The sequence below is a fragment of the Erithacus rubecula genome (genome assembly GCF_903797595.1).
Source record: "Erithacus rubecula genome assembly, chromosome: 9".
In the NCBI taxonomy this organism is placed as follows: Eukaryota; Metazoa; Chordata; class Aves; order Passeriformes; family Muscicapidae; genus Erithacus; species Erithacus rubecula.
Window position 1 is genome coordinate 9241817 of NC_136660.1, and position 26655 is coordinate 9268471.

At 42.3% G+C, this 26655-nt stretch overlaps 1 protein-coding gene across 1 annotated transcript in view; it reads right to left on the reverse strand.

The window, feature by feature from the left end:
- Positions 1-26655, reverse strand: part of CDHR1 (cadherin related family member 1) — a gene marked incomplete at both ends in the record, with an annotated part of 42248 nt that overhangs the window by 10336 nt on the left and 5257 nt on the right. Inside the window, 12 exons of the mRNA XM_079313162.1 lie at positions 561-628; positions 2709-2873; positions 6925-7077; positions 10106-10309; positions 12009-12109; positions 14924-15002; positions 17163-17306; positions 18780-18896; positions 20571-20657; positions 21145-21234; positions 22051-22101; positions 22901-23046. Coding sequence (XP_079169288.1) covers positions 561-628; positions 2709-2873; positions 6925-7077; positions 10106-10309; positions 12009-12109; positions 14924-15002; positions 17163-17306; positions 18780-18896; positions 20571-20657; positions 21145-21234; positions 22051-22101; positions 22901-23046 — 1405 coding nt within the window. The remainder of the gene's footprint in view (positions 1-560; positions 629-2708; positions 2874-6924; positions 7078-10105; positions 10310-12008; positions 12110-14923; positions 15003-17162; positions 17307-18779; positions 18897-20570; positions 20658-21144; positions 21235-22050; positions 22102-22900; positions 23047-26655) is intronic.

Below are 26655 nucleotides of genomic sequence, written 5' to 3' on the forward strand. Positions count from 1 at the left end.
GGGACAGAAGCATTATTACTAAATCAAGTAAGCATCAGATTCCCTTTTTCCTGATGCAGGAAATGCTATGTTTAAACACATGAAAGGCTTTTAACACCCAATGCAGCTGACCTCCAAAGCTGAAGTTTATATCCTTGAGTATCTTGTCTTCCTTGATTTATTTTGACAAGAGCATTTGTAAAACCATATGGAAAGGGAAGGGGGAAAAAACCGAGGGATTATTTTTTTTCTGTAGAACTGACTTTTCACAACTAGACCAAAACCCTTCTTTCTCTTACAAGTGTTTTTCAAATGGTGATTGAACAAATCCTGTGTATTGATACTTCAGCTGCCTTACATCTCTTTGGGGATTTATGGGTAGAATTCCTTGGGTTCATGAAGCAGATGTTTAATGATCACAGTGGATTTACTGTTGTTGTGTTCACAGAACTCACAAAGAACATGGCATAAATGTCCTTGGAAATGAGCAGATCAAGAAGGAGCCTGCTAGCTTTCTTTTAAAATTATTTTAGAAATCTGCTTAGAGGTTATTTAATTTTATTTATTTACTTGTTACTTACAGATCTGCTCCTGTTCCATAGATAGAGTACTTGATTTCTCCCCAGAGCCCTGAATCTGGATCTGTAGCCTTAAGAAAAGGAAAAAAGAGAGTTTTACTAAAATGCAAAAAGAAACGTTTCATTTTTCTTTTAACAACAGGCCCAAATGCTTTTCACTCTCTTTGCCATCACATTTTTAGTGGGAAACTGCATGAGCAACTATGCACCTAGAGGGTGCCCGAGGTACCAGCAGGAATGTCCCTGGCAGCCCGGGAGTGCTGTCCCTGTGCCTGGGGGCTCTGGCAGGGACAGTGACGCTAGATGGCCCCATCCACCCACACTCACCCTCCTCTGATAGAGATGGAGATCATCTCGGTGACATGAACGCACTGCCAGCTCCCAAACCTTCCTAATTACCAGCTAAACATTCATGGATATTCCCCAGACAAAATTATTTACTTTATATAGAGTATTTTTAAGCTTCTGCTTGTTTAATTGATTCAATTTAAAGTAATGAATAACAAATGTTTCAATCTATACATTGTATTTCAGCTTTGTTTATATTTTAATCACTCTTGTGCGTGTGTGACTTTTAATAATGCAAAAACTATGTCAGATGATATCTTTGTTTCATACTCCTGTTGGCTTCCTTTCTTAGCTCAGGCTTAGGAAAGCTATTGATTTGGTAGCAGCTATTTCCATAAGCTCCTGCTCCTCTGATAGCTCTGAGGAGGGGTGATACAGTTGTATCTGGCCATCAAAATTCATTGTAGTGCTGGTTGATTCATTCACCTTCCTGTTTAAATATTTGAGAAGTGGAACAATGGTTTTGATTCCTGCATGATTAACATAACACACCTGTGGCTTTACTGGCTTTTTGTTTTGTCCTTTGGCATGAGATTGTCAGATTCTCTAACCCCATAATTTTTACCCCAGCCTAGTTTAGTATTGTTTAACTTTACTTAAAACATTTGCATACCTGGGGCTTCCTCCAGAATTGCCATTCTGAGTACTTGAAACATCTTAGTTTTTCACATATAGTTGTGAATCTGGGTCAAGTACTGAGTTGACAGCACATGACTAAATTTTACATGGGCTCCTCAGCTACACATTCCTCTGCACTTTGGTTCAGAAGTTTTGTTGCTTCTGCAAACATTTTTTAAATCTCTTTTTTTTTTCCTGCCCATGTCCTGGAATTTTTTATTCCTATTACCTCAAAGATAGTAGTGCTCAAGAGTCTCTAATAGTTTTCCTGTTAGTTTCATGCAATAAGCTTTTCTCTATTGTTTAAGTTTCACTCCTGTCATTCTTCCATTGCTAAAATTTGCCTTCAGCACTTTATTATTCTGATTATTTAATTGTCTTTCTTACTTGTTGCCAGCTTGTGCTGGAGATCTCTGGCAACCTGCCTCCACCACCCTTACCTGTGGCCTCTGCAAGGTGACTTGCATCCCCCACCGAGGCCAGGTGGCCAGGAGCTTTCTTGGCTTTGTGACATGGGGACTGTTTCCAGTCCCAGCAGTTGTAGGCAGCTGCAAATGCTCCTCCAGCACTCAGGGCCCTGACTGTCTTTGTATGGAAATGCAAGATACTGGAAAATTTATAGGCATGTTTTTCCTGCTGTGAGAAGATACAAACATAAGGATCTTTTTTTTTCTGGTCCTAAGCACTTTAATTTTATATTCTTGCCCTCATTAACTGTCTAACTATGCCTTTAGCAGCGAGGTTCCTCCCAAGAGGAGGAGACTAATACCTCCTAAGCAGCCATCTTGTTTTCTTTTTAGTCACACTTAAGCAAGCAAATCCAGTAAATCCAATTCCACTTAGCCGCAACTGAATCTTCCCACTGGGCACTGATTTGGCTGAGGCTGTCTTAATACTCAAGGGCCATGTGATTTGTCTTAAAAGCAGATGACCCTTGTTTTTCTAAATAATATTTGTCTAAAACTTTTTTTTTTTTTCTGAAGTGTTTTTTTTTTTTTTTTTTTTTTTGGTTTGTTTTTTTTTTGGTTTTTTTTTGTTGATTCTGGAAAGGAATTAGAGTTTGGTCTGGAAGTCAAATGACGAGTAAGATTTGCTGCTTGCCCTGTCCACTATTTTTGAGGTACTTGAACTGTCCCCACAGGCACCCAGAAAAAATAACATTCTGAAAGGGTGAATGAAACTTACTGTAACAGCTACTACATTTGAGCCCCCTGGGGAGTTCTCAGGGATCCTGGCAATGTAGTAGTCAGATGAGAACTTGGGGACATTGTCATTGGTGTCCAGCAAGCGAATCACCACGTCAGCCGTCGAGCTGAATTTCTCCGGTGTGTTCACCTCTATTGCCAGAAGCTAAGGAGAGAAAAACCAGAAATCACTACAAAGCAGCTATTAGTCCTCTTAAAGGAGCTTCCTCACCACCCATGGCACGTTGGTGAATTGTGGCCTGGCTGGAGCAGACAGCTCAGAACCAGGGTGCTGATAAGCCAGGTCAGCATGCAGCCTCAGCTTGTTTGTGTGTGCTGGCTTGCAGTGGGCAACCAAGCTCTGGGGAGAAGCCTTCAAACCTGTGTATTCATATTAGACTTCATGTGACAGATGTGACAAGTCATAACTAACCAACACACATCCAAAAAGCCATAACAGAAGCTGACAAACAATCATTCCTGGGCAGCTATATTTGAGCTATTATATTTGAGAAATATAAGCAGTGAATTATTTTGAATGACCACATAAATTTAATCGTGATCTTTTGTAGAGGAAGTTATTCATCAGGAAAGAAATCAGGAGCACTAAACTGCACCAAACAGGGTAAAAAGATGAGGTAACCAATTGTTTGCAAGCAGCATTACTCCCACCCCAAATGCTGGATGGTCAGGCATGTACAGCAGAATCCCATTTCCCAAAGATTGTGAGGACTTCTACTGCCAACTTCATGGACTCCTACCCTCATTGCCTCATGCTGATTAAGACTTTATCAGATAACATGGGAGCTTTTGAGTTGCTTCTCAATTGTCTCTGAGGAGAACAGAGCTCTCTGATATCAGACATAACTGCTCATCTAAAAGGACAGACAATCACACAGGGAGAACTGAGTATTTGCTGTATTTGCTCCTTACTGAGCAGAATCTACAGGATTTGAGAAGCATCAGTAGGATGCCTGAGCTGCTAGAGCAGCAGGCTCAGGTGATCTGTGGCTGAGCAGGAAAGAGCATTTTCAGCACTGGGTACTGTGAAACACTGGGACCTTCACAGCATCTGTCCCAGGTGTCTGTCCCATGGGTGGCTGCATCACACAGGATCAGCACTAGGCCAGCACTTGGGCTCTGTGGGGGCTGAGCCCAAATGGCTAACACCAAAAACAATGGTCTAATGTTTGGTTTTCATGCTTGGGCAGAGACATTGTTAACACAAAGCAGGAGGGCTGTAAGAAGACAGCACAGCACTAATAGACTAATGAGCAGGACGTGAACTGACATCTGGAGAGGCTCAGCCCCTGAAGAGGCTGCAGGGGTTTTAATTCCTAGGAGAAGTGTCCCAGGAGCTGCCACAAAGATGGTGAGTGCCTAAGTGAGCTCTGGAGGGAGCAGCAGGGCTGGCACAGCATGTTCTGCTCCCCAGGTCCCCGTGGGGCTGTGAGTGGTGCTCACCTGCAGTGGCACTGCCAGCTGCCTGGGGGACACACATTGTGCTCAAGCCTCTGCTCTGCCAGGTCTGTATCAGCTCCAGGTGAAAGCAGAGGTGGGGAGCTGTTCAAGTAGGCAGGGAAAAGGCTATCTCAGTGTCAACTGCTAGAGCTGTGCCTGCTGTGTGAACATTTGTCATGTTTGGAAATAAAAGAAGAGATGAATCTTGGAGGATTGCTTGCAATTAACTGCAGGACACACCCTGCTCTAAAAGGGGAGCCTGGTCACTACAGCACTGTGCTAACTTTTGTGTTTGGGAGTCTCAGGTGGTCTTACAGCAAAAGAAATTTTTGAAGGGACAGCCATACAGACATCAGCAAAAACCTCCTCATGAGAAATTTCAGCACCTAAAGCAGTACAGAGGTAAATTTTTAGTGCTGATTGTGCACATGGAGCTCTAACTAAATTATAACATCTGCAGTTAAATCATCTTGCTGCTGCAATCAGCCCATCTTAGCAAACCTTATGAAAGCTCAGTACTTTTACTTTGTTTTCTGCACTCATTTTTCATTCCCTTTCCTTTCAGCAGCCACAATCCTGCTATGTCATCATGCTGACATCTTCCTTCTGGGAGGAAATTGTGTCAGTTTACTTGCCTGCAGTGTCTTATGCAAACCTGTATTGTTTGTTTCATGCAGAGAAAAAAGTAGAATAAACTATTACTTCACAGGACTACATATCAACAATTAATACTTAAGTGCCAGAAGAGCAAACTGACATGCAATCTTAAAAGTGGTATTTTTAAAATAGAGTTTGATTTTGGCAGCTGGAGATACTTGCAGCCTCACCTGGTCCCAGTCTGGAGATGTGAGTGTGCAGCATGTCCAGGCTCCTGCCAAGGCACGATGTGCTCTCAGCTGAAGGAGATGGAGGCAGGAGATTTGCCCCCAAAGCATGGCAGCCCCTAGCAAGGAGGGACAGCAATATCTGGCAGAGGGACTGGAGAGATGTGTGAATTACCACAGCTGCCACACTTTGGGAAACCATTTGAGCTCTTAGACAGCTGAAAATGAAGGAACTCCTGACTACCACCTACATTTAAGAGCCAGCACTAAATGGGAGATAGGTTTCTCTAGTAGCCTTTGCTTCAGAGAGTTTTTCAGTGCATCTCCCAGACAAATTAGCTTTAATTATTCTCTGACATTTTACTCTTCAAAAACAAACTAGAGGAGAGGGATCATTGCTTACAGAAAAAAGCCCAAAACTCTGAAGATCACCTCTCAAAGCTGTTGTGAGATACACATTAAATAGAAATATATTTCATCCAAAATTCTAACCAGAATGACTACATTGACAAGTAAAACTGGGTAGGAAGTGATTTGAACTTGGCAGGAAAATGAAGCCAGCAATGAGGTCTTTATAAAGTATTTTCTTCCATATATTGCTACCATATCATCCATCTGCACCTTCTCCATTTGGAATCCAGACAAAGGCTGCACTTTTTAAGCCAAGTCTTGTAGTCTCCAGTAGAAATAATTTTGGAAAGTCTTTCTCCAGTAGAAATAATTAAAGAAAAAAAGTGAATAACTACTTAAGCTATAAAAATATATATCCTTTTTGCGGGTAATTAATTCTTCTGGTGTTCATGGCAATCATGTTAACTACTTTGATTTCTATTGGCATTCATGAGGAGGCCATGTGTAACTCCTTTACTGGTCTTTTGGTAGTTTAACCTGAATAAATGTGCACTTGTTATAATTAGTTTCAGTAGCACTTTATGGCCCTTTCAGAATCTTCCACTTTAATACAGTAATGATGCCTCATATTTTTGTAGCATCTATAACCTATAAAGCTCAAAATGGCTTAGGAGCATTACAAGAAGAAGCCTGAAACATACTGAAATGAAGCTTGCTAAGGACACAAAGCAAACTGTATAGCAAGGGGGAGAACAAAATTGTGGAATTTTTGGGTTTGGACTGGGCAAAAAATGCCCCTCTCTGTATATTACAAAACTAGTATATGTTAATATTCTGCTAGATTGTTTTGGCAATTTTTAAAAATTATTACAGTGATTGTCTATGCAGTTCTTTGCAATCAGAATTGAAACATTTACACTCATGTTCAGAGGCACTGACAGAAAACCAGACTACTTAATTATCTTGTTGATGAGCCAAAGAATCCATCAGGGAAGGTGATAATGCAAGGTTCCAGCTTTTGGATGAAACTTATTCTTGCATGGCTGGCTTAGAGCATGGGTGAGCCTCAGGTCAGCTTGCAAATGGCCATATAGATAGATAGACTCTGACAAAGGCAGTGAGCAATTTTGGGGAATTATCTTCCAGTCAGCTGGGGTCTTCAGGCTGCCAACATCCAAAAGCATGATCATGAATCAAATTACTTAGCACTAAGCAGGTAAAGTTCTAGCTGCAGAGAAATTAGGATTTCATCCTGTGAATGCATTGTTGTGAGTGCAGAAATAACACCCTCCAGGTTCAGTCTAGAATGATTCAGAGCCACCAACATGTACAGTTTCCAGGGAGAGATAAAAATCAACATTTTGTACTGACTGGACTAAATCAGTCCAAAGATGCATCCATTAAACCTTGTGAAGGTGGTGAACCAGAGGCAGAAATGACGTTTCCTTACATGGTCTGTCATGTCTGAGATAATGCATCAGACAGCTCTGGGTGGATTAAGAAGCAAAATCACATCAGATACAAATGCCATCATACTCATACTGTATGCACTGAAAAAGAGGACCTGCAAAGCAGAAGTACCTTGAAGGTTAGCACCTTGAAGCTTTCATAGTCAATAGCAGCAGAATTTTCCACTATTATTGTAACCTGAGCCTCATTCAGGACAGTTTGAGGAACCACTCGGAAGATGCCACCGGGTCCAACAAGACGGAGGTTGAATTTAGCATTGGCTCCCTGTGAATAAAAGAATATGGCATGGATTGTTTTCAGTGAATGGTGCATATCCTACAGCCTAGATTGCTCTGCTTCTTCAAACTGTATAAAATGAGAATGAGCCTTACTGCTGAGAGCCCTCTGCTCTCCATCCCCTGAGCAGGAGACCACTAAGAAGCTTAGTTATATAATCCCTCCAGCCCTTGTCACAAGACAGACACAGCTTTTCTTAAAATAGATTGACAAGCTTGGTTATTCTTTCAGTCATAATGGAAAAACCCTGCAGCAGGCCTGGCTAAGAGAGGAATCTTGTGGCAAGCAGCCTTGGGTTTCATGCCATGCACTGGGAGCTAGACAGATGACACCACGTGCATATTGGCAGGGAATTGCTGCCTGTTCCTTCTTCCTACCAAGGAAAGGCAACTGAACTGCTCGAGTAAGGGCAACACAACCCTCACAAACCCAGTCTCATACAATCATTTGGGTTGGAAGGGATATTTGAGATCACCACTGCCACAGGCAGGGACACCTTCCACTAGACCAGGTGGCTCAGAGCCCCGTCCAGCTTGGCCTTGGACACTTCCAGTGTCCAGTCTGCATCCTAATAGCTCACATGCTGTGAGTTGTTCTTCATGTATTCTGCATGATGAAGATGCAGAATCACAAAGATAGGCAATTTCCAAACAGAGGTAGTACTCCACATTTTGCATCGATTATCCAACCAGCTAGGATAATAGTAAAAATAAAATAAGCTAGGCCAGAGATACAAATACCAAACCTTTTGGAAGTTGATGCACTTGTGGGGAGAGAGTAGCTCCACTTGTGCAGAACAAAATCTGATACACTTGACAGCTCCAGGTGAAATGAGAAGGCAAATCCCATTACATAGGTAAACCTCTAGCCAGAGAGAACATGGGAAGCAGCAGTATCTGAAAGGTTATCACCACTTGTGTGCAAGCTGGGAAGAGTGAGCCAGAGCCAGCTGACCAGGCTGATTCTTTTAAACCAAAGTGGAGCATGTAAGAGGGAAGATGAAATGGAGATTCTCATATTTCTGCCTTGCAGGGAAGATGGGAAAATGAGCTGAGCCTGATTTACCAAACTCTCTGGGTTCACCAATTTCTCAGTGTCATGTTTACACTGTGACAAAGAGCCAGATTCACTGCCTGCCTGGTGCCACGTTCTCTCTGTGGCATGAATCTTGAGATGATGAATTTCTAATAATAACTTTCAAACAGGACAACTTTACTTTCAGCTGTATCCCTGGAGAGCTTGTTATGAGCAGTTCTTGAGCAGCCCTAGCTCATGTCAAGAGAAAAAGTATTCAGCAGTAGTCCTTTAAGGGAAACAGAATGACCTTGGATCCAGACTCAGTGGTGTGTTGTTTGGTTACACAAACCCAGCCCCAACTACAGCAATGGTAACAGGCTCTCTTCTGCTGCATGGTAAAGCCAAACAAAGCCAGAGCTGCTGGACTGTGGAAAATAGTGCTGATGGGAAGAGTGGACAGTCTGACAATGCAAAGCCAGACAAAGTGATACAAAGTGTGTGGCACATGGGACAGTACATGACTAGAAGAGTGGCATGGGCCAGGGAGAGAACTGCCTCCCCCCAACAGCTGAGTGATTTCTGCCACTGATGAACCCAAATCTGCTCAGAGCAAGCCACTCTGCTGCATGTCTCCAGGCAGACAGCCATGTCTGAAATTACTGGAGGAATAGCAGCACTGAGCCCTGAGCCCTGTTGAAGAGGGAGAGACATTTCTGCATAATTTTCTTGCAAGTAAGCATGGCATTTCCATCAAACTGTAGGCCTAAACCACAGCTGCTTCCTCCTCCTCACTTGTATCATCCACTCCCCCAGAAGAAAGAGTCTCTGTAACTGTGACAAAGACAGACACATGTTTAATTTTCTTCTCTATGAAACCATCTTGGATGGGAGGGAAAACATCACATTCTCTGCCTTAGAAGAAAAGCTACCCAACCCCCCTAGAGTGATGCCTTACACTGTACTAGGAAGCTTCTTGAGAAATCCATACAGTGTATTTATCAGTGTTTTCTGCTTATTTTATAGCCTAACTTGCAGCCTGAATATTTTGTCAGCCTAGATATATATTTTGTCTGTAAAGAGAAGAGATGGGTTTTGTTCCTCCCCCTCTGCAGCACCATCCCCTGTGACAGCAGCAGGACAGACGTAGCACTGCTTTGAAAGCAGTCATTTATCTGCTCGCCGCAGAGCAGCAGGAGGGAGGGGGAAGAAGCCAGTGGGTTTGATAAAGTACAATACCATCAAACCAGCACAATGCTGAGCACAGTTACAGAAGAGAGATCTTTCCAATAGTAATACAATTCTCAGATGCATTAAGCTTTTTTCTTGTCACTACCTAACCTGAGGCTAACTCAGATGGATGTCATTCATACAGTATTTAGCTTAGGGGTCCCTATAGCAACGATTGCCATAGCACCTAGAGGCATCACAGGTCACTTAGACAGTAGGCTGGTATGGATGGAGTGTTCTTTCCTTTCCTTTATCCGGTAAGAGTTAGTTTGGCTTGGACATAATTTTTAAGACTAGTTAGAAATATCACTCCAATGGGAATGACTTATCAAACCATGCAATGCAGACCCTGGCTGTAACATAAGGGCTAGAAAGAAGATGCAGACAGTAATTACACCTCAAGTTACTAAAGGGCTTGCAACCTCCAAAGTCTTCAAAAGGAGTATGTTCTCAGACAATACAGTGGCAACAACTGAACACAACCAGTAATTAGGGATGTTCATAAGGATTGTTCAACTTCAGTTGCTACAAGACCTGGGCTGCAGGTTTAAGACCACCCTTCCCACTGGCTTTACAGTATACGACAGACAAACTGAACTCCTGGGTCCAGGCTCTCTGTGCTACTGGACCCTGCAACTACTTTGCCTGTCCTAGGCTTTTAGGGAATGCAGGTGAAACAGCTGAGTTTCTAAAATGACATTTCCCCATCTGACAGCTCCTTGTCTCTGAGAAAATAGGACAGGAAAACTGAAAGTCTGCAGTTTCCATTTACCTGATCTGAATCATTGACAGTAATCTTCAATCCCCTTAAGATCTCACCCTCTGGGGGATGCTCATACATGGTGAGTTCAAACCTGTTCTGGGGACCATTTTCTCCATAGAACGTTGGCGGGTGGTTGTTGAGGTCGACCACCCGTATGGTCACCATGGCAAATGTGTGTTCAGAGATGTCACCTTCCTGGCTCACTTCTGATGCCTAAGAGGAAGAAAAGAATGATGAAACTGTTTTCTCCTTCTTCAGATTCAGTCAGATATTCTACTTGTATGAAGCACTCTAACTTGTAGGAAGATCCACAGACTTATATTTCACTAAAACCTCAGTCCATTTCACACTGAAGTTTATGATGATTAGGAGATTATGGTAATAAACCAGTCCCAGTAGAGCCCCATTTGATGCTCTCTCTAATTTTGTGATCTTAGTAACTCAGTCTAGGTGAAAACAGTTCTCTGAAAACAATCCAATAGAGGTAAGGTAATTGCTTGCCTAAAGTGTTGATAGAATAGAAAAGGAAGATAATGTTTAAATTTGCTGTGGTACCACAGGCAGTTCATTGTCTCATTGCTGCAAGGACTGCAGCCTTTAACACTGTGAGAAAAATTGCACTTGTGGCATTTAGGTAAATATTTGAAAAAGTGCATTTTTTTTTTTTTTTGAGATTTAGTCTCTGATTCAAAATTCTGCTGTGATGTTTAGATTAGCTTAATTTAAAGTAGATATAGTTTAGACAGACAGAAAAAGCTAGCTGGTATTTTTCTGAGCCACAAGATCAAATTGTCTGGGTTTCAACAACTGCAACAGGCAGCCTGATTCACTGGATTGAACCTGAGACATTTCTTCTGCCAGGACAGACATTGGCTGGTATTTTTGTCACAACAGCTATATCTAACATGCCTTTTTACTCAAAGGGCTCAAAACCAAAGGTTCTAGTCTGGTAACTGAGGTGCCTGTCACTATGTACACTGGGTAATATAACACCTTTCTGGTTCCTCTAGCAGCTTTTGCAGCCTGCATGATCTCTGGGTCGCCATACACATAATTAGGAGATCAGAAAAGCTTGCAAGGCTTTAACCCATTCTGCATCTGGGGAGTGGTAGCAGACTGCAGTGATGCAGAGCTGATAGAGGAGAAATGGTGCCTGAGTTAAACCCAGCCCATGAAGATTCCATGTTCTCCTAAGTACAGCTCACTGCTTGAACCCAGGAGCAAGCAAGGGCCTTGAGGATGCTATACACTGGTTCTGGCAGTGTGCAATTCCTCAAAGATGCCTTTTTAAGTTGGTATTGTCCTTACCAAAACAATAATATGAATCTCCATTATGCTGAAGAAAACTGATACAGTCTTCACAATTTAATTCTACATTTTTAAACACTTTTTCTTTAGAAACTGCTTAAAATATCACAGCTTGTCACATGAGTGCTGGCTCAACAAGGTGTTAGCTCATCAAGGTGTGAGCATTTATTTGGAAGATAAGTGCCTCAAGAGTGGATGGTGACATGACACTGAATGATCTGTCCCAGTCCTATTACTAATCATAGATTTGACTGTTACCTATCTCATTACATGGAGGTTTCAAGACATTAATTCCCAGTTTAGCAGTAAAATCTGGAAACACAGGGAACAGGTATCTGCAGGCTGTAAAGGACATTGATTCTCTAGCCTCAGAGATGAAATTAGGGCAAGATGATTTCACTTGAAAGAAGTAATTTGAGATACTAAATACCCCAACAATAGTATCACAACATCCCAACAAAAGCAGTTACTGCTACTTTATGCTATCTGGAACTCTGCTGAATATTGGAGGTGGTTCCTGAAACAGGTAAAGTCAGCTGTAAATCAAACAACTTCAGACCAATCATGCCTACTCATGGCATTTTAAAGTGGCCATGGTACCTACCTTAACTTTTAGTTCATACACTTCTTTCTTGAGCTGATTTGGGCTTTTTATTACAGAAATGGCTCCAGTTGTGTTGTTGATTTCAAATGAACCTTCACTTCCTGCAATGAAACCAAGATGCTGGTTACATGCCACACTTTCTGTCTTTGAACAAGCATGGCCAAATCAACTACACACTTCATTAAGCACATCTTTTTCCATATGTGTATCCATATCTTTTGGTGGGTCTAAAGCCACTCTTCAATTTCTATGACTGGTCACAGTGAGATAAAACCACAGCTGAGGGCCAAAAGAGTTATCTCCTCTAGGAATGGCTCAGTGGAGTTCTCCCCTTAGGGGCAGCTGTCAGCATTTTCCTCTTCCCATCCTGCCTGGGCTCCCCTCAAGCCTCAGCATCCAGGCATGCAAATTTGGCATTAGTTTTTAATACACTGTCTTCTTGATATGCTGGTTTAGACAAAAATAGACATTTGTCATTGTAATTAGCAAATGCTTAATTAAGTCTCTGAGAAACAAGAACATTTCTCTCACTAATATCAGCTAAGGTGAGAAGTCTGACAATCTGCCTCAAAGAAACACAGTCACTTCCCTCAGACAGCATGTCTGGAGAAGTTATTCTGGTCTTAAACATTGAATTGTCAAAAAAACCCCCAAAACTTTCAGCCTGTTGCAAGTCTGTCCTGAACAAAAAGTTATTTTGAGTATCTGGGGTATCCCCCAAGGTTTCTGAACTGAGGCAGAGTCTGACAGAGGCAGGGCAGGGCTGCAGGCTGACTTTGCTACCCAGCTTCCACTGTTCTGGAGAGAATACTAGTTCCAGGCAGCAGTTTGTTGAGCCTGGTATGTTCGTGCTGAAGCAAATGCCAGCTGGCAGAGAGGCAGCAGAGTCCCACCAGGATGTCAGGAACCATCTCACATCACAGCCAAGGGCAGGCTGGTGCCCAGCAAGGGCAGCCCTGATGCTGCCTCATGTACAGCACCAGCCACATCCTGTGCTTTGTGCAGAAAGGAATGTGGGAGATCAAACCTTCAGAAATAAAGGATGATGACCTGAAAGCTCAGCAATTTTTCTTTTTTTCTCAAACTCATTTCCAATGCTGATTTTTAAACCATCTGATAGTATCCTCTTTTGCTAATACCCACAGTAACTGCAACTTCATTAAAGCACTCTAGACACAACATTGAACAGATATTGACTCACAATACCCAATTATTAAGATACAGTGGCCTGAAAAATATATTCTGACTGAGAAGAAGCTTAAGTCAATAGTGGTTTCAAACCACCATACTTCATGTTATTGTCTAGTTATCCCAGGGAAATTGGTAACCAGGAGTATGTGGAGGAGTGTATGTTTTCCTCCATACAGCATGCTCACAAGATTGGAGCATTTCCTATCATTATCCCACACTCACAGAATAAGAAATGCTTATTAAGAACAATTTCTATTTGCTGTTAGTGTTTTCTTGCCCTTTGACATCCCAGCCTGCAGTTATTGGAATAATGGCTTATCAAAAACAATGCCAGTGTCCGAGGTACAGGGGCAGAAACCTGTTGCAATCTTTTGTTCCCTGTTTTTCAACTTTCTATGCACTAAAAGCATATTCCCTTCCCCTCTTTTCCATTTCACACAAACAAAACCCTTTGTTAATGGGCATGAGAAAAGCCTGCTCCCCATTAAGTCATATTTTGTTCTACCTACCTGTCATCCTCTTCCATCTTCCTTTCCCACTCTTTCCTAAGCAACTGATTTTTATCCCAGAGAACCCTTTCAGCTCCTTCTCTATCTTCTTTGGAAATCCAGTGTCTTTCCTCATTAATCTTATTGCCCTTTGACATTTTCCCTGGTTCTTCTGCTTTCACTTGTTCTCCTCACTAAACTTCTCCCTTGTTTATCATATTTTATCCCACTTACTTGTCCTTGCTCCTCATTTTACACCTTCCTCTTTTACCTTTTCTTATTTTCTATCTATTGTCTTCTGCAGCTCATTTTTCCTCAGTGTTTCTACCTTTCTCTTACCTATTTATTGCCTCATATTAAGAAGGAACCTCAGCATGGGTCTTTTCCCACACCAACACAAAAACTCCTATGTGGGTATCTCTCTGTTCTGGCTGTTTAGACCACTTGAGACAATGAAGCACTTACTCCATAGCTCTTCAACTACACCTCAGATTTCTCTCATGAGGTTTTGGGATCTCTGACACTTTTGAGTTGGGGTGCCCAGTTGCTGTGAAGGGCTTGTTTCAGAAGGGAGAGAGTATAAAACTCAAAACCCCCAAAGCTGTAGCTTGGAGTTTAGTTGCTGTAAGCTGTTGTCCTCACCACCTAATGAATCATCAATTCAACTAAGTTTCACATAGATGCTATTAAAAGATGTGTGGCAGACACTCTCAGAATAGCTGATGGAAAGCATTAATCTTCTGGTAACATCTGTTATCTTCCACTTCAGTGTACCTCCAGTGTCTCTTCACTAGTAAATAAAACTTTTTGCAAGAAATCAGAAGTTTGATTGTTTAGCCACTTTCATCACTATATTAATAAAAATATCCCTTCAAATGCCATGTCTGGGTCTCCCAATGAATTATCTCACCTCCCAGATTAAGTGATAGAGATGCTCAAAAGAGTGAATGCATCTTCCTTTACACTTTCTGAAATGACAAGCAGGCTACTGATGCCTAACAAATCAGCAACATTAACAACTCTAAGCACAGTTCTGTGAAGGAGATACTAAAACTCGCTGAATTGAGTCTTGACTATTCTCTGCTAGACAGGACCCTGAAGTTGTTTGAGGTACCTGACATTATTTCCTGAGATTTTGTCTCAGGTTTATTAAACTCTTAGCATATTCTGTTCTAATTTAGTGCCAGATGTAGTTTTAAATGCCCTTCAAAGGTCCTGTAAGACAAGCCTACTCACCATTGACGATGCAGTAATGAATGCTGTTAGGCTTTCCTCTGTCCCCATCAAGAGCAACAACAGTAAGGACCTCAGAGCCCTGGGGAGAAATGGGAAATCAGTCTGAAATTAGAGCAGTGGAATTGCATTAATAAACTGAACTCCTGTAAGTCTGTCTGCTGGGGCAGAGTGGGTTCTTGTGCTTGTGCCATGGCCTCAGCCCTGGGGCTGGCTGGTCACAGGAATGCTTGGAAGCTGTGGCCAAGGACACCTGCCTGGAGCCACAGATGTGGACAGAGGATTTGGAGCAGCCAACCTGAAACCCAAAGTTTAGTTTGGGGTACTACCAAGATTCCCTCTGGCCTCTTCTGTGTAGGCTCCTGTGCCCCATGGCCACACAGTGTGCTGCAGCTGCCACAGAGCCATTGGGTCACTTTGGTCCTTCCTAATTGAGTTCACACAGGCAGTAGAAGCAGAGATCACAGAGCAACCTGGCCCACAGAACATCTAGGGCATAAAATTGTGATGAAAATGATGGTGATTTAACTGCCCTTAAAGCTTCACTGTCTGTCTTACTGCACAAGTAACGTGGCCGTGGGCCATACGTACAGAATTTGTGTACTGGGGACCATTTGCTCATGTGACTGCTCCTATCAGCTCAGGGGGATGAAGAGTGTCACATTAAAATGCTCACCCAAGTGGCAATGAGCTGTGCAATTCAGGCCTCCACACTGAAGTGTGACTGTTTGAGGCTGCAGAACCAGGGAACATTGAAGTAACTGTCTGTGAATCCCAAATGACAACAAGGAGCATTTTCATGACAGCCCTTGAGTGAATTGTTCAAACAAGGGCAAGGCTCTGTTAGAGCAACTGGAAATACAGAACTGTGTTTATTATCATTTATGCTGGAAGCAGCAATAAAATCTGCCTACTGGGCAAAATGCAGTGCAGCCCCTTTGAGGGTGACAACTCCACCAAGGAGAAAAAAGCAAGGTTACAAAATTGACACCAAACACCACTAAAATCAGCTATTGACTCTTTCTCTGTGAAGTTCATTCTAATGGCAAAACCCACACTGAGAAGGACTGATTTGTGCTTCCATCATTATATCATAATGGTGTAAGTTATGAGCTCAAGCTGGATGTAATTAACATTTATTGATTCTCATTTCCATAGTAAACACTAACTCCTGTGTGCACCTGATAGTTATTTCAAGGTCTATATGTAACTATGCAGAATAAATCAATATACACAATATCATTCATTCTAAACACCTGCAAAGTACAGGAGCATTGCTTCTCTGCCCTGCTGAAATGTGACAGCCTCTGCAGTGAACTGCAGTATATAGTCATGCATGGGCTGCAGTGCATTTCTGGACAGAAAGGTAAGAAAATCTTTCCTGAAACTCAAGGGAAGGTCAGATGAACAGAGTGCAATCACACTGCCAAACTGATCAACAGCCTAATGTTGGGTAATTTCATGAGTATATACCATTTTTGTCCCATATATGAAGAAAATGTTAATTAAATCTTATGTATCAGAGTGACAGATGATCCATGCACAATCATGTCACTGCTTAGATATAGAGAAAACTCATTAGTTTGCAGCTTCAGGAATAAGTGGCTGAAAATGGTTCTCCTAATTATGTCCCTGCTTGGCTGATAATCTGGTTGAGTTTAGGCCTAGGAGGCCTTTCTGGCCCATCCTGCCATCACTGAGAAGAAAGCATCCTGCATTTTGGGGATGTCAGGGTTGCTTCTGCCCAGGTGATGTCCATGGGACAACACAGAGAATCTGGAGTATGTGGGTGTAAATTCTGTCTGCACCTTGTACAACCAATTATTGGTAGCAGATTGATCTGAGCTAGAAAATAAAGACTGTGAGACCACAGAGCAAATAGACACCAAAGCTTTTAAGCATGGTGTGTTCAGGTGAAGTGACTGGCAGCCTGCTTAAGCCTTCAGCCAAGTGCCTCTGGAGCTCTGGGCTACAGAAGAGCTCTTACTGTCTGGGCTTAGACTACTGTAATGGGCAGAATCCTTTCTGACTTCAATGAAAACCACAGGGAGCCTTGCATGGCAAATTTGCAGTACACGTAAGTAAGAACATGCCTGAGATTTGGTCAGCTCATTTCACCCAGGAGTCAAATCAGAGTTTAGGTCCTGTTTCCAGTAAAGCCTGTGCTAGAAGCCTTGGAGCCATCTTGACTGAGATGGGAGATGCTGCACTTGTTCTGCCACAGATGAAAACCAGAACTTACAGCGAGCGTGTCCTCATAGACATATCCATAGTAGGGAGTCCCAATGAACATAGGAGGGGTGTCCTGAACATCCTCCACATTGATGGTGACTGTTGTTGTGGCTGAAAACACTTTGTTGTCTCCCCTGAGCTTCCCACCACCGTCCTAGAAAAGAAGTAGCTGTCAGATGCCTCTGCTGAAGCATGTCTGTGAGCCTTCAGAAGCACAGCTCCAGGAATCCTATTCCCTTTTCTTTTCCATTTGTCCTGCTGTCTCCCTCATTAGCAAGACAGCTTGCAGTGCCTCATAAGTAATTTCTTATATTAAAAGTGATTGAGCCAATATATACAGTCATAAATGATCTTTAGATAGGGGACAGGGAACTAAAGGCTTTTTTCAGGAAAAAAGAACGCTAGAAACTGATGTAAAATGTTAGCAACCAAGGTCTACAACATCCCACATAGAGCCTTGTCATGAACACAAGGCAGTGCACGGGGGCAGGTAGTGCATCTCTAGAGGGAAATAAACAGTGCACATGCTCAAAGTCTCCTAGGAACTCCTATGTGACAAAGTGCAAGCACAGAAGGAGCTGTGCAGCCAAAACCTGCGAGGCAGCCACACTGTGTAAACAGTCTCTGGGGACTTGGTACAACCAGCTCTGCACGACTGATACAGCACAGCCAATTAGGAAGACAGCTCACTATTTCAGAAGCTTTTAACACCCTCAGTCTCAGAGCACCAGCTGTAGGTCAGTAACCATCATGCTGGTGTGTTAAGAGTGTGAATTGTTCAACAGGTCTGCGGTACCAATTCTAAAAATTCAAATTTTTTAAAAAAGATACATTGATTTTTTTTTTTCTTCCTTACTGCCCCGAAGGCAGTATTTAAGTGAAATTTTGTTACTTTTTGAACGAGCCCTGGCTTAAAAATATATGAAAAGGTCCATACAGTTTTCAAAAAATATGAGCAACTCAAAGTCCCCATAAGTTACAGCAAAATTGCCCTCTTTCCACCCATGTGAGTCTGTCTCTGTGACAGGTCCCCATAGGATTGTGAGAGACTTCAGAATCTATAAATTTTAATGCCTGTTAGCATGTGCAGTCACAGGCACAGTACTGCTGGGAAAGAAGGGATGTGCAGCAATATTTGCAGGATTTAAATAAGCTCCTGCCATGAGGCAGCAGAGAAGTGAAAATAAAAGAACCATTCACAGATATTTCCAGAGAAGAAATCCACCAGCTGTGCCGTGCTGGGTCTAGCTGTGCCCTGTCCCTTACTGTGGGTGGTGCCTGTGACCTGTCTGCCTGCCAGGGGCTTGTCCTTGTGGTGGAAGGGCTGTGCTCTGGGCAGCCCTGAGATCACAGGCTGGTGCTTCTTGAGGCCAGGGCTGGATGCACCAACCCTTCACTTCTAGGTGAGTCTCATGGCACGAATGAAATGTGGGAAATGCCCTCCCATATCCTCCAGATGTTGAGCAGCAGACGCCTGCTCCCTTTCCTCCCTCACCTTACCCCCCACGCCTCCAGATGTTACAGCAGCTGCCTTCATGCCTCATAAGTAGCACTTATTCTCAGACTAATTGGTCCCACTCAAACACAACACTCCACCTCCTCTAGTCTCACATAAACAGCCTTTTACCTTGGCTACAACAACAACAAAATGTGTTCTTGATTTCTCGTAGTCCAGGGTGACCCCTGGCTTGATGCGCAGCACTCCACTGTGACGGTCTATTGTGAACTTATTGGCATGGATGTTCTAGAAGAAAAGAAAGGGAGAAACAGCAGAGATTACACATATGGAGATGGGATTGCCATGGGGATTCATCTTTTATTTCATCTGCTGAGGGAGAGGACTAGAATAATGATACGGTTTGGGTGAATAATGTATTTGATGAATTTCACCTCTGTGTGTTTATGAAGAATTCATGAACCCACCACAAGTCTTTCATTATTCAGAATTAATCAGTTACTTGTAATGTAGATATTTTTAATCTTTTAGTATTTCATTGTGAAAATTTAAACTTTGGTTAACTCATTTAATTGACTGGAAAGAGGTAAGGAGACTTGACAGAAAAAAAGATGAAGGGAAAAGGGAGAAAAAAAGAAATGGTGTTACCCCTTAGTGTTTCAAAGTTCTACTGGTTTAAAAAAAAGGCAGGAAGGTTTCATGTATACATTATTGTCAAACACAGTGGTGATCTGGTGTTTTTTGTGATGTACAAACATAATCTAAAGGACATCTGATCTTAACAAAGCCCTAAAAAATACCTCCCTCTATTGTTCTGAGCTGGAGATATCTGTACAAACACCTGTGTTCCTGTATCCAGGCACAATGGCCAGTATCAGATAATTTTGGCCATTTCAGCAGACATCACCACCTGCCTACATACTTGTGGAGAGGTTTTTTCTCTGCAATCTGAGAATTCTCAGACACTGTGTCCAAAGACATGGCAAGATTTTTTCAACAAATACACATATTTATTATCCTTTTTGCCACACAAATCTATTATAAACTAGATGTAGAATTTTGAAATTGCTGCCCCTTGGTTCATAGACTATCAGGTCTCTGGAAAAAGCCCTGTGCAAATTTGAATCCTGGATCATAATTTGTGAAGTCAGAGCTAAATTTCAGCAAGGCACTCAAGGTGTTCTTTCATGGTATGCCCAAGCTCTTAACAGGATTATCTTTAGTGCTATGTAAACATCTTCTAACTTGTCTCCATATCCATATCCAAAATTAAATATTGCAACAAATTTGCTTTGGTTTTTTTTATTTTCTTTTTTTCATGTTTCCTCTTGAATAAGAGGAACTAGAGAAACTGTCTGTAGGAAGAAGGAATTTGAAGGACATAATGCAAAAAATACCCCCTGTGGCATACAGAAGATCTGTAATACAGAAGCTCAGCTGTAAATCTGGAGCCCTTTCAGCTCTTCACCAGTGGGCAGCAGCTGAAAGGATGGTTCCAGGCAGTCACTGCTTTGTCAGGGAGAAGATTTAGTACCTCTCATTTCACACTGTGATCCAGGTATCAGTTATGCTGCACTAAAGGGCACGGGCACGTTTATGTTTCCAGTGTGTTTTGCTCCCTAAAGAAAGCCATTCCATGCTTTAGAAATCCCATCAGCATACAAGATTACCAGCTAATCTTGTTCTCCCTGTGACTCCAAAGGAAGGGCCCCTGCCATGAGGGGTCCTGCTGGCAAGCACAGGAGTGTCAGTGGCAACCCCAGCTCCCCTTACTGCCTGCTGCACCACCTGGGCTGCTTGCTTTCAGACAACATCCCTTTTGCCAATGCTTGTTTTCTTGTGCATGGTGCACCATTGGTCTTATAGGCTCTAGCACTGCACCCAACACCCATTTGTAAAAATCTGCTTTCTGAAATCTCAGTAACTGAGAGATGATTTGTGAAGGTACAGACAATACTTTACCTGCAAGAAGTAGGTGATACTTCCTCCAGAACCCGTGTCCCTGTCTATTGCCTCAATCTTAAAGATGCTGCTGCTGGAGGGAGTGTTCTGTGACCAGGAAGAGTTAGCAGAGTCACACAGAAACAGAAAACAAGGTGAATTAAAAGAAATGAAAAATGAGCATGCAGGGAGGCAGAAATAGAGAGTGATGGTAGGAAGAATGAAAAAGCACTGAGGGAACCAAAGAGCAGAAAGGAAAGAGGGAAGAGGTTAAAACTGGAAAACAAGAAGAAACACTTTGTGAAATAAAAAGAACAGAACATTTTAGCTGAGACAGGGTATGTCCTATTCCCAATGTAGTAAATTCTAAAAACTCTCATTGATTCACATCTTGGAATTTACCTCAAAAGTAGCACACCCTAAGTACCTACAGACTTATTCCCCAAGCTTGCAGGAAATATTAAATATCTACCCAAACCCTAAACCAAAGAATACAAGTCTGTCCTGCACAACTTGCTATTTTATTGAAAACATATTAGCCCCTGTTTACATCCTATAGAAATATATTTCCAGTATGCAAAGGAACTTCACCAACCTCTGGGACTTGGACTATGTAAGGTGTATTGATGAACTCCGGGCTCTCATCATTGGCATCCATTACAAGGATCCTGACTTTTTCAGAAACCTGGAGTAGAATATGAAGAGCATATTATGACTCCCATTATTTGTGAATCCCATTATTTCCTGTTTACAGAGGTATCCAGGGCAGTTGTGCCTGTAGGATTCTGGAACTCCCCAAAAATTTCTTGTAGTAATCTCAATTAATTTCTTTGAGATGAGGAAGAGTTCTAGATTTATCCAGTGGATAAGAAGAGGGTCCCACTTGTGTGGTACCTCTAGTGATGAAGCCCACATCCTCCTACTGGCAGGCTGCTATCCTGGCTGTGACAGCATCAGTCCATAAACTGAAAATGCCAAGAAAATCTGTGGAAGTAGGACTGTATGCTCAGTGCCTCAGATAAGTCTTTAATGATTAGATGTGAGCAGAGCTTTATCTAGCAGCAGACAAGAAAGCCCCCACCACCTTAGCCTAAGCAAATCTTCTTATGATCATGCTAGAGAAACACTGTGGGGGTAGGGACAGGCAGCTCTTGGGCACCCAACACTAGTTCCTATAATGTCACACATTTCTCCAAAATACCTCCAGACCTTAGGCACAAATCTGACTGTGCTGGCAGTGAAACTTCATAGGAAGCTGCTGTAATTCTGCAGGCTGCTAAGTCAGTATTTCAGCTCACACTACATTGTAATTATCCTGAAGCATCTGAACAAGGAGATGAAGTGAGACTTGAGTAACTGAGTTCAGTGGCTCTTGGAACAGGAGGTAAGACTCTAATGAGATTATGATTTCTGATCAAATGAAATGGTCCCTTTAAGGTAAATTAATAGGAGTAGGTATGTGAGGACAGTTTGACAAGTTACACCATAATTAAATACTTACTGTACTCAGGCCATCTGAAATACTGACAATAACTTCAATCTCATCTTCCTTCTGTAAATGAGGAAAATTATTTTGTTAGAGAGAAGGTGTTGTCCTGATTGGAAAAGGGACTGCAGATTTAAACCAGTCTAAGCAGGCAGATGAAAGTAACAACTAATAGCACAAAGCAATCCCAGCAGGGGCCAGGATGACCTCTCAGAAGCTCCAGGTCCTTGAACCTTCTGTGGCTACTGCCAGGAGATGGTTGCCCTGGTAATCCCTGTTGCTTCCTCAAGAGCTCATAAAAATCAGTCACCTTTTTCAAGAAATGTTCCCTAAAATGGCACTTCAGTTCAAAATTCTTCTGTCTTAGTGTACAGATTTGTAAAGGGTTCACCAAATATTGTGTAAGCTTCTCAGTGAGGAGATAGGAAGGGTTCAGTGCCTTATTCCCAGAATAAGGCTGCCTTTAGGCATCTTTAACCAGCATAGGTACATTGGGGCTATGATGTACTAGAGGAGAGTCCTGAAACACTGCTTACACAAATCTCTGCTTCCTAATGTCTGAGGATTTGATGGCTGTAGCTGTCCCTAAGCTCTTGGTGGGGTGTGGGTGGGGGAAGATAGAAATAAAGAATAAACTTCTCTTTCAAAAAAAGTTGGACAGACAGCAGCTGAAAAAGTTGATAGCAGTGTTAGTGGCACGAGTCAACTGGAATGCAACAGGACAGGGGAAGTATAATGTCTTAAAATTGCAAAGTATATTACATGCTTCAGGGGATAATAAACTGGCCTTGTCCCCCAAAGCCTCAGATCAAATTAAACTGAAAGAAATTCCACAGACACCTGGAGTGGTGCCATTTGATTGTACCTCTCTGTCAAGCTCCTCGATCAAAGTGACGTTTCCAAGATTCCTGTCCACAGAAAAGTAACGTCTTGATCCGGCTTCGTAGGTCAGGTCATATGTCACAGGATCTCCTTCTGGATCAGTTCCATTCAGAGTGTACACATGGGTGCCTGAAAAATCAGTATCAACAGCATTTCCCTGTGGGTATTTCAATCAGTGAGTGCTCACTGGTCTGTTCCTTGGGAACTTGGCTACCCTACAGCAGGAAAAGGTTTTGTCGAAATGTGGATGATCAGAAAGTTCCAAAGTCCTGATGGCAACTTTTAGCCAGCTGGTTAAGTTGAGTTAATCAGGTTTCTGTCACTTTAGGCCCTTTCCTGTGGAGCTGTACCCAGGCCAGTGCTGCTCATACCTCAAGGGTTTACATAGGTGACGAGCTCTTCACCAGCTCTCAGCCCAGGTGAGCCAGAAGTGATGCTGCTGTACAGCTGGGTGACAATCTCAGCAGCACCAAAAGCCCTCACAGACCTCCTCTTTGTAGGAACAGCAGAACTGCAAACTAGCATGCAGAGAATCTGGCAGCCTCCCTTCAGAGAGAGCTCCTGTTGGATCTGAGATCTGGAACTTGGGAGCTGCAATTTTCATATTTTCCCACTTTCAGAATTAATCCGTGCAAAAGTCTTCTTTCCTACTTCTCTCCCACTCATTAGCTCTCTCTCTCATTAAGTACTTGACACACCCACTCATATAAATTAACACTTATATCAATTAATAAATTTTTCAAATTCATCTATGTATTTCCTTCAGAAGCTGGAGAAAGATTGTAAATTCTATTTTTAAAAACTGAGAAGCTGGTGCCAGTTTTTACACCAAACTGATTTTGTGTAGTATAAATGATAATTCCTGGGGGAATTGCAACACCCTTATTTTCCAAGCATGGTGAGAGTGTTTATTAGCATTATTTTTTAAACTTACATGTCTGTCATTCTACTGTGCTTTAACACTTTCATCCAAATAACTTCAAGCAGTTTACAAACACCAGCTGACTGAGCATGAAATATAAACCACTGTTGATTCCTTCCAATCTGCTGTGCCTTGGGTAAATTACCTGAGATATTTGGGTTGTAGAAAGCACAAACTGTGCTTTACCTCTAACAAAGCCCTCTGCACTGGGAATACTGTAGCCAAGTGACAAATTGCTAGTGAGTTTTGCTCATGCATGCAACCCAAATATAGGATGGAAGGATCCCTGCTAAGAAAGTTAGCATAAAGTTTTTTTTAACTACTATGGGCCTGAGTTTAAGAGATATTTAATTCAGTTCTCAAAAGTGATAATTTTTTCTCATCTCCTCTATTCAGTAGCATAAACCACTGACCAGATGTGTGAGCTTGTGTTTAATTCTAGAGCTTTGCCCACACCACTGACAGTCAGCTTCTCAAAGGTTTCCTCTGTTTTGCAGGGCAGCCTTTTGGACCTCATTTGCTTCCTCCTTGGCATGCAAACTGTGAAGTTGCTCAGAGGCCTTAATGGGCATGGGACATCCAGCCATCAGTGGTGTTATTTGGAAATCATGGCCATCTTCTTGTCTTGAAAGAGATTACACCAAACCATGTGGAATCTGTGCTCACTTATGAGTAAAATTGCTTATGATAATTATCAGGGCACTATTTGGGCACCTTTGTACAGAAAAATGTTGCATTACAAAAATCATTGCACCCACAAGAGCACTAACAAAAAGATCCTGTTACAAGCTGGTTCAGCCAGCCAACAAATAATCAAGACTTGTCAAACTGTTCACAAAACTACCAAACATTTTACCACATTTTTCTTGTACTTTTCCCACAAAACAGAATGGAAAACAACAATGTATCTGTAACTGTGATCCCTGAAAATTATTAGGGAAAGACAATGAGGGGTATGATGAGACACTTCTGACTGTAACAACTCTCTGAACACAAGGAGAGGAATTAACTGGGACTGATATAAAATAGTATCCTGAGAGGATGCCTGCTTCTTCATACAACTATTTATATAAGAGACAGAAATTTGAAAACTGTGGAGGGATCTGCAGCAGCAGCACTGACTCGTTTATTCTTGTTTTTTAAAAGCTTTGTCTTAATATCACAACTGCATCCAACTGGAGATTTAAGGTGTCAATTGTCAGCATCTCACTGATATCTTTATAAGTATAGTGCTTTTCTGCAGCCAGTTTTTGGTCATTAGTTTTCTCTACCTCTCAATTGTTTTCTGCACTTTTTACTACCTTTTCCTGTGCCTTGCACTTGACACAGTGCTGGCTGTGCTGCCTGTTTCCAGCTCGTGTGATGTCTGCAGCAGCTCTGAGCAGTGCTCTCTGTGCCTGGAGAAACAGGATGGACCACATCTGGGCTCTCTTGGACCTGAGAGCAACCACCAGGCACAAGGTCTGTGCTGTGGCAGCCCTGAAAAACCAATACCAGCAGTACACAAATGCAAACCCCTCCTCAGGGGGCACAGGGCTGGAGAACAGGAGACTGAAAGTTTATGTGAATGCATTTGAAGCTTGGCTTGTTCTTTAAATCTCACAGCTTCCTTTCCTACATTTCTTGGAATTTTCTTATAAGGAAAACAGGAATTTTTTTGCTGCTAAGTGTGAGAAGAAACATTGATATTGGTACAGACTGAGATTACTGTGTTTCTGAGCAAGTAATGACAGACTTCATTGATTTTTACACTGGACTGTTTGCTTTTTAGCTAAAGCTGATACTTCATTTTTCATAATGCAAAATACTTGCATGACTTTTAAATTAGATTGTGGATCAAAATTTATTTTCTAACTCATTATAATTCCTTATTTTTTTCCAAATTTTAATTTCACTGCACAGTACTCTCCATATCATTAACACCCCCAGGAACACTTCTCAGCACAGTGTTAATGCCAATTAAAAATCTGTTCTCAGTGTGCTGCCTCTACTTGCTGAAAAGGAAATAAATGAAAAAGACTGCTAAAATCTTACCAGAGGATACCAAGTAAACAGCCTCTCCATGTCATAAAAATATGGGAATAGAAGAATCTTCATTTGAGGATATGACAAATGCCATGGTTAGAAGAGATGGATACTCTGAGTACTCAGGGGATGGTGCAGGAGGCTGGGACAGGGGAGTCCTGGGGAGCCACTTGCTGCTTCCTGCTGTGGCTTCCTCCCCATGAGGAGCCATGCCAGGCTTTTTCACTCTCTTTTCCTATTCCATCTTAAAAGTAATTTGCTCTCTGTTCTGTCACTTGGGCTAAATAACTGTCTCATGGTACCATTGCTCCATTTTACTTCATTTTTGACTCAAATTTAATCACAGTCTCTGCCCTGGGCTCTGGGGCTGGTTTTGCTTTCTCATTGAAAGCACCCCCTCCCTCTCTGCTGTGCAACACTAGCAGTCAGATCCCTTCCCTGCCAGCTAAACAAGCCAAGCACATTTTGGATTCATGCTCAGTCCTGCTGTTGTCCTTTGCCACCACAGCTGACATCTGTTAACAAGATGCTGAGAGGGACCTGCATGGCCATGCTCCCAGCACAGGACACCTCTGCTCCCCATGTCACAGCAAGCACCACATGCCTGCTCTCCACCTGCCTCAGCAGAGAAGGAGATGGACAGTGAGCACAAAGCTACTTTTCACACCAAACTCACCCAGAACAGGGGTGCTCAGGCTCTTGGAGGTCATGGGCACACACCACCAGTACCCCAAAGCCAGTTCCTTTCCTATTCATCCTGCTACTGCTCCTTCTGGACCATGCCCAGACAC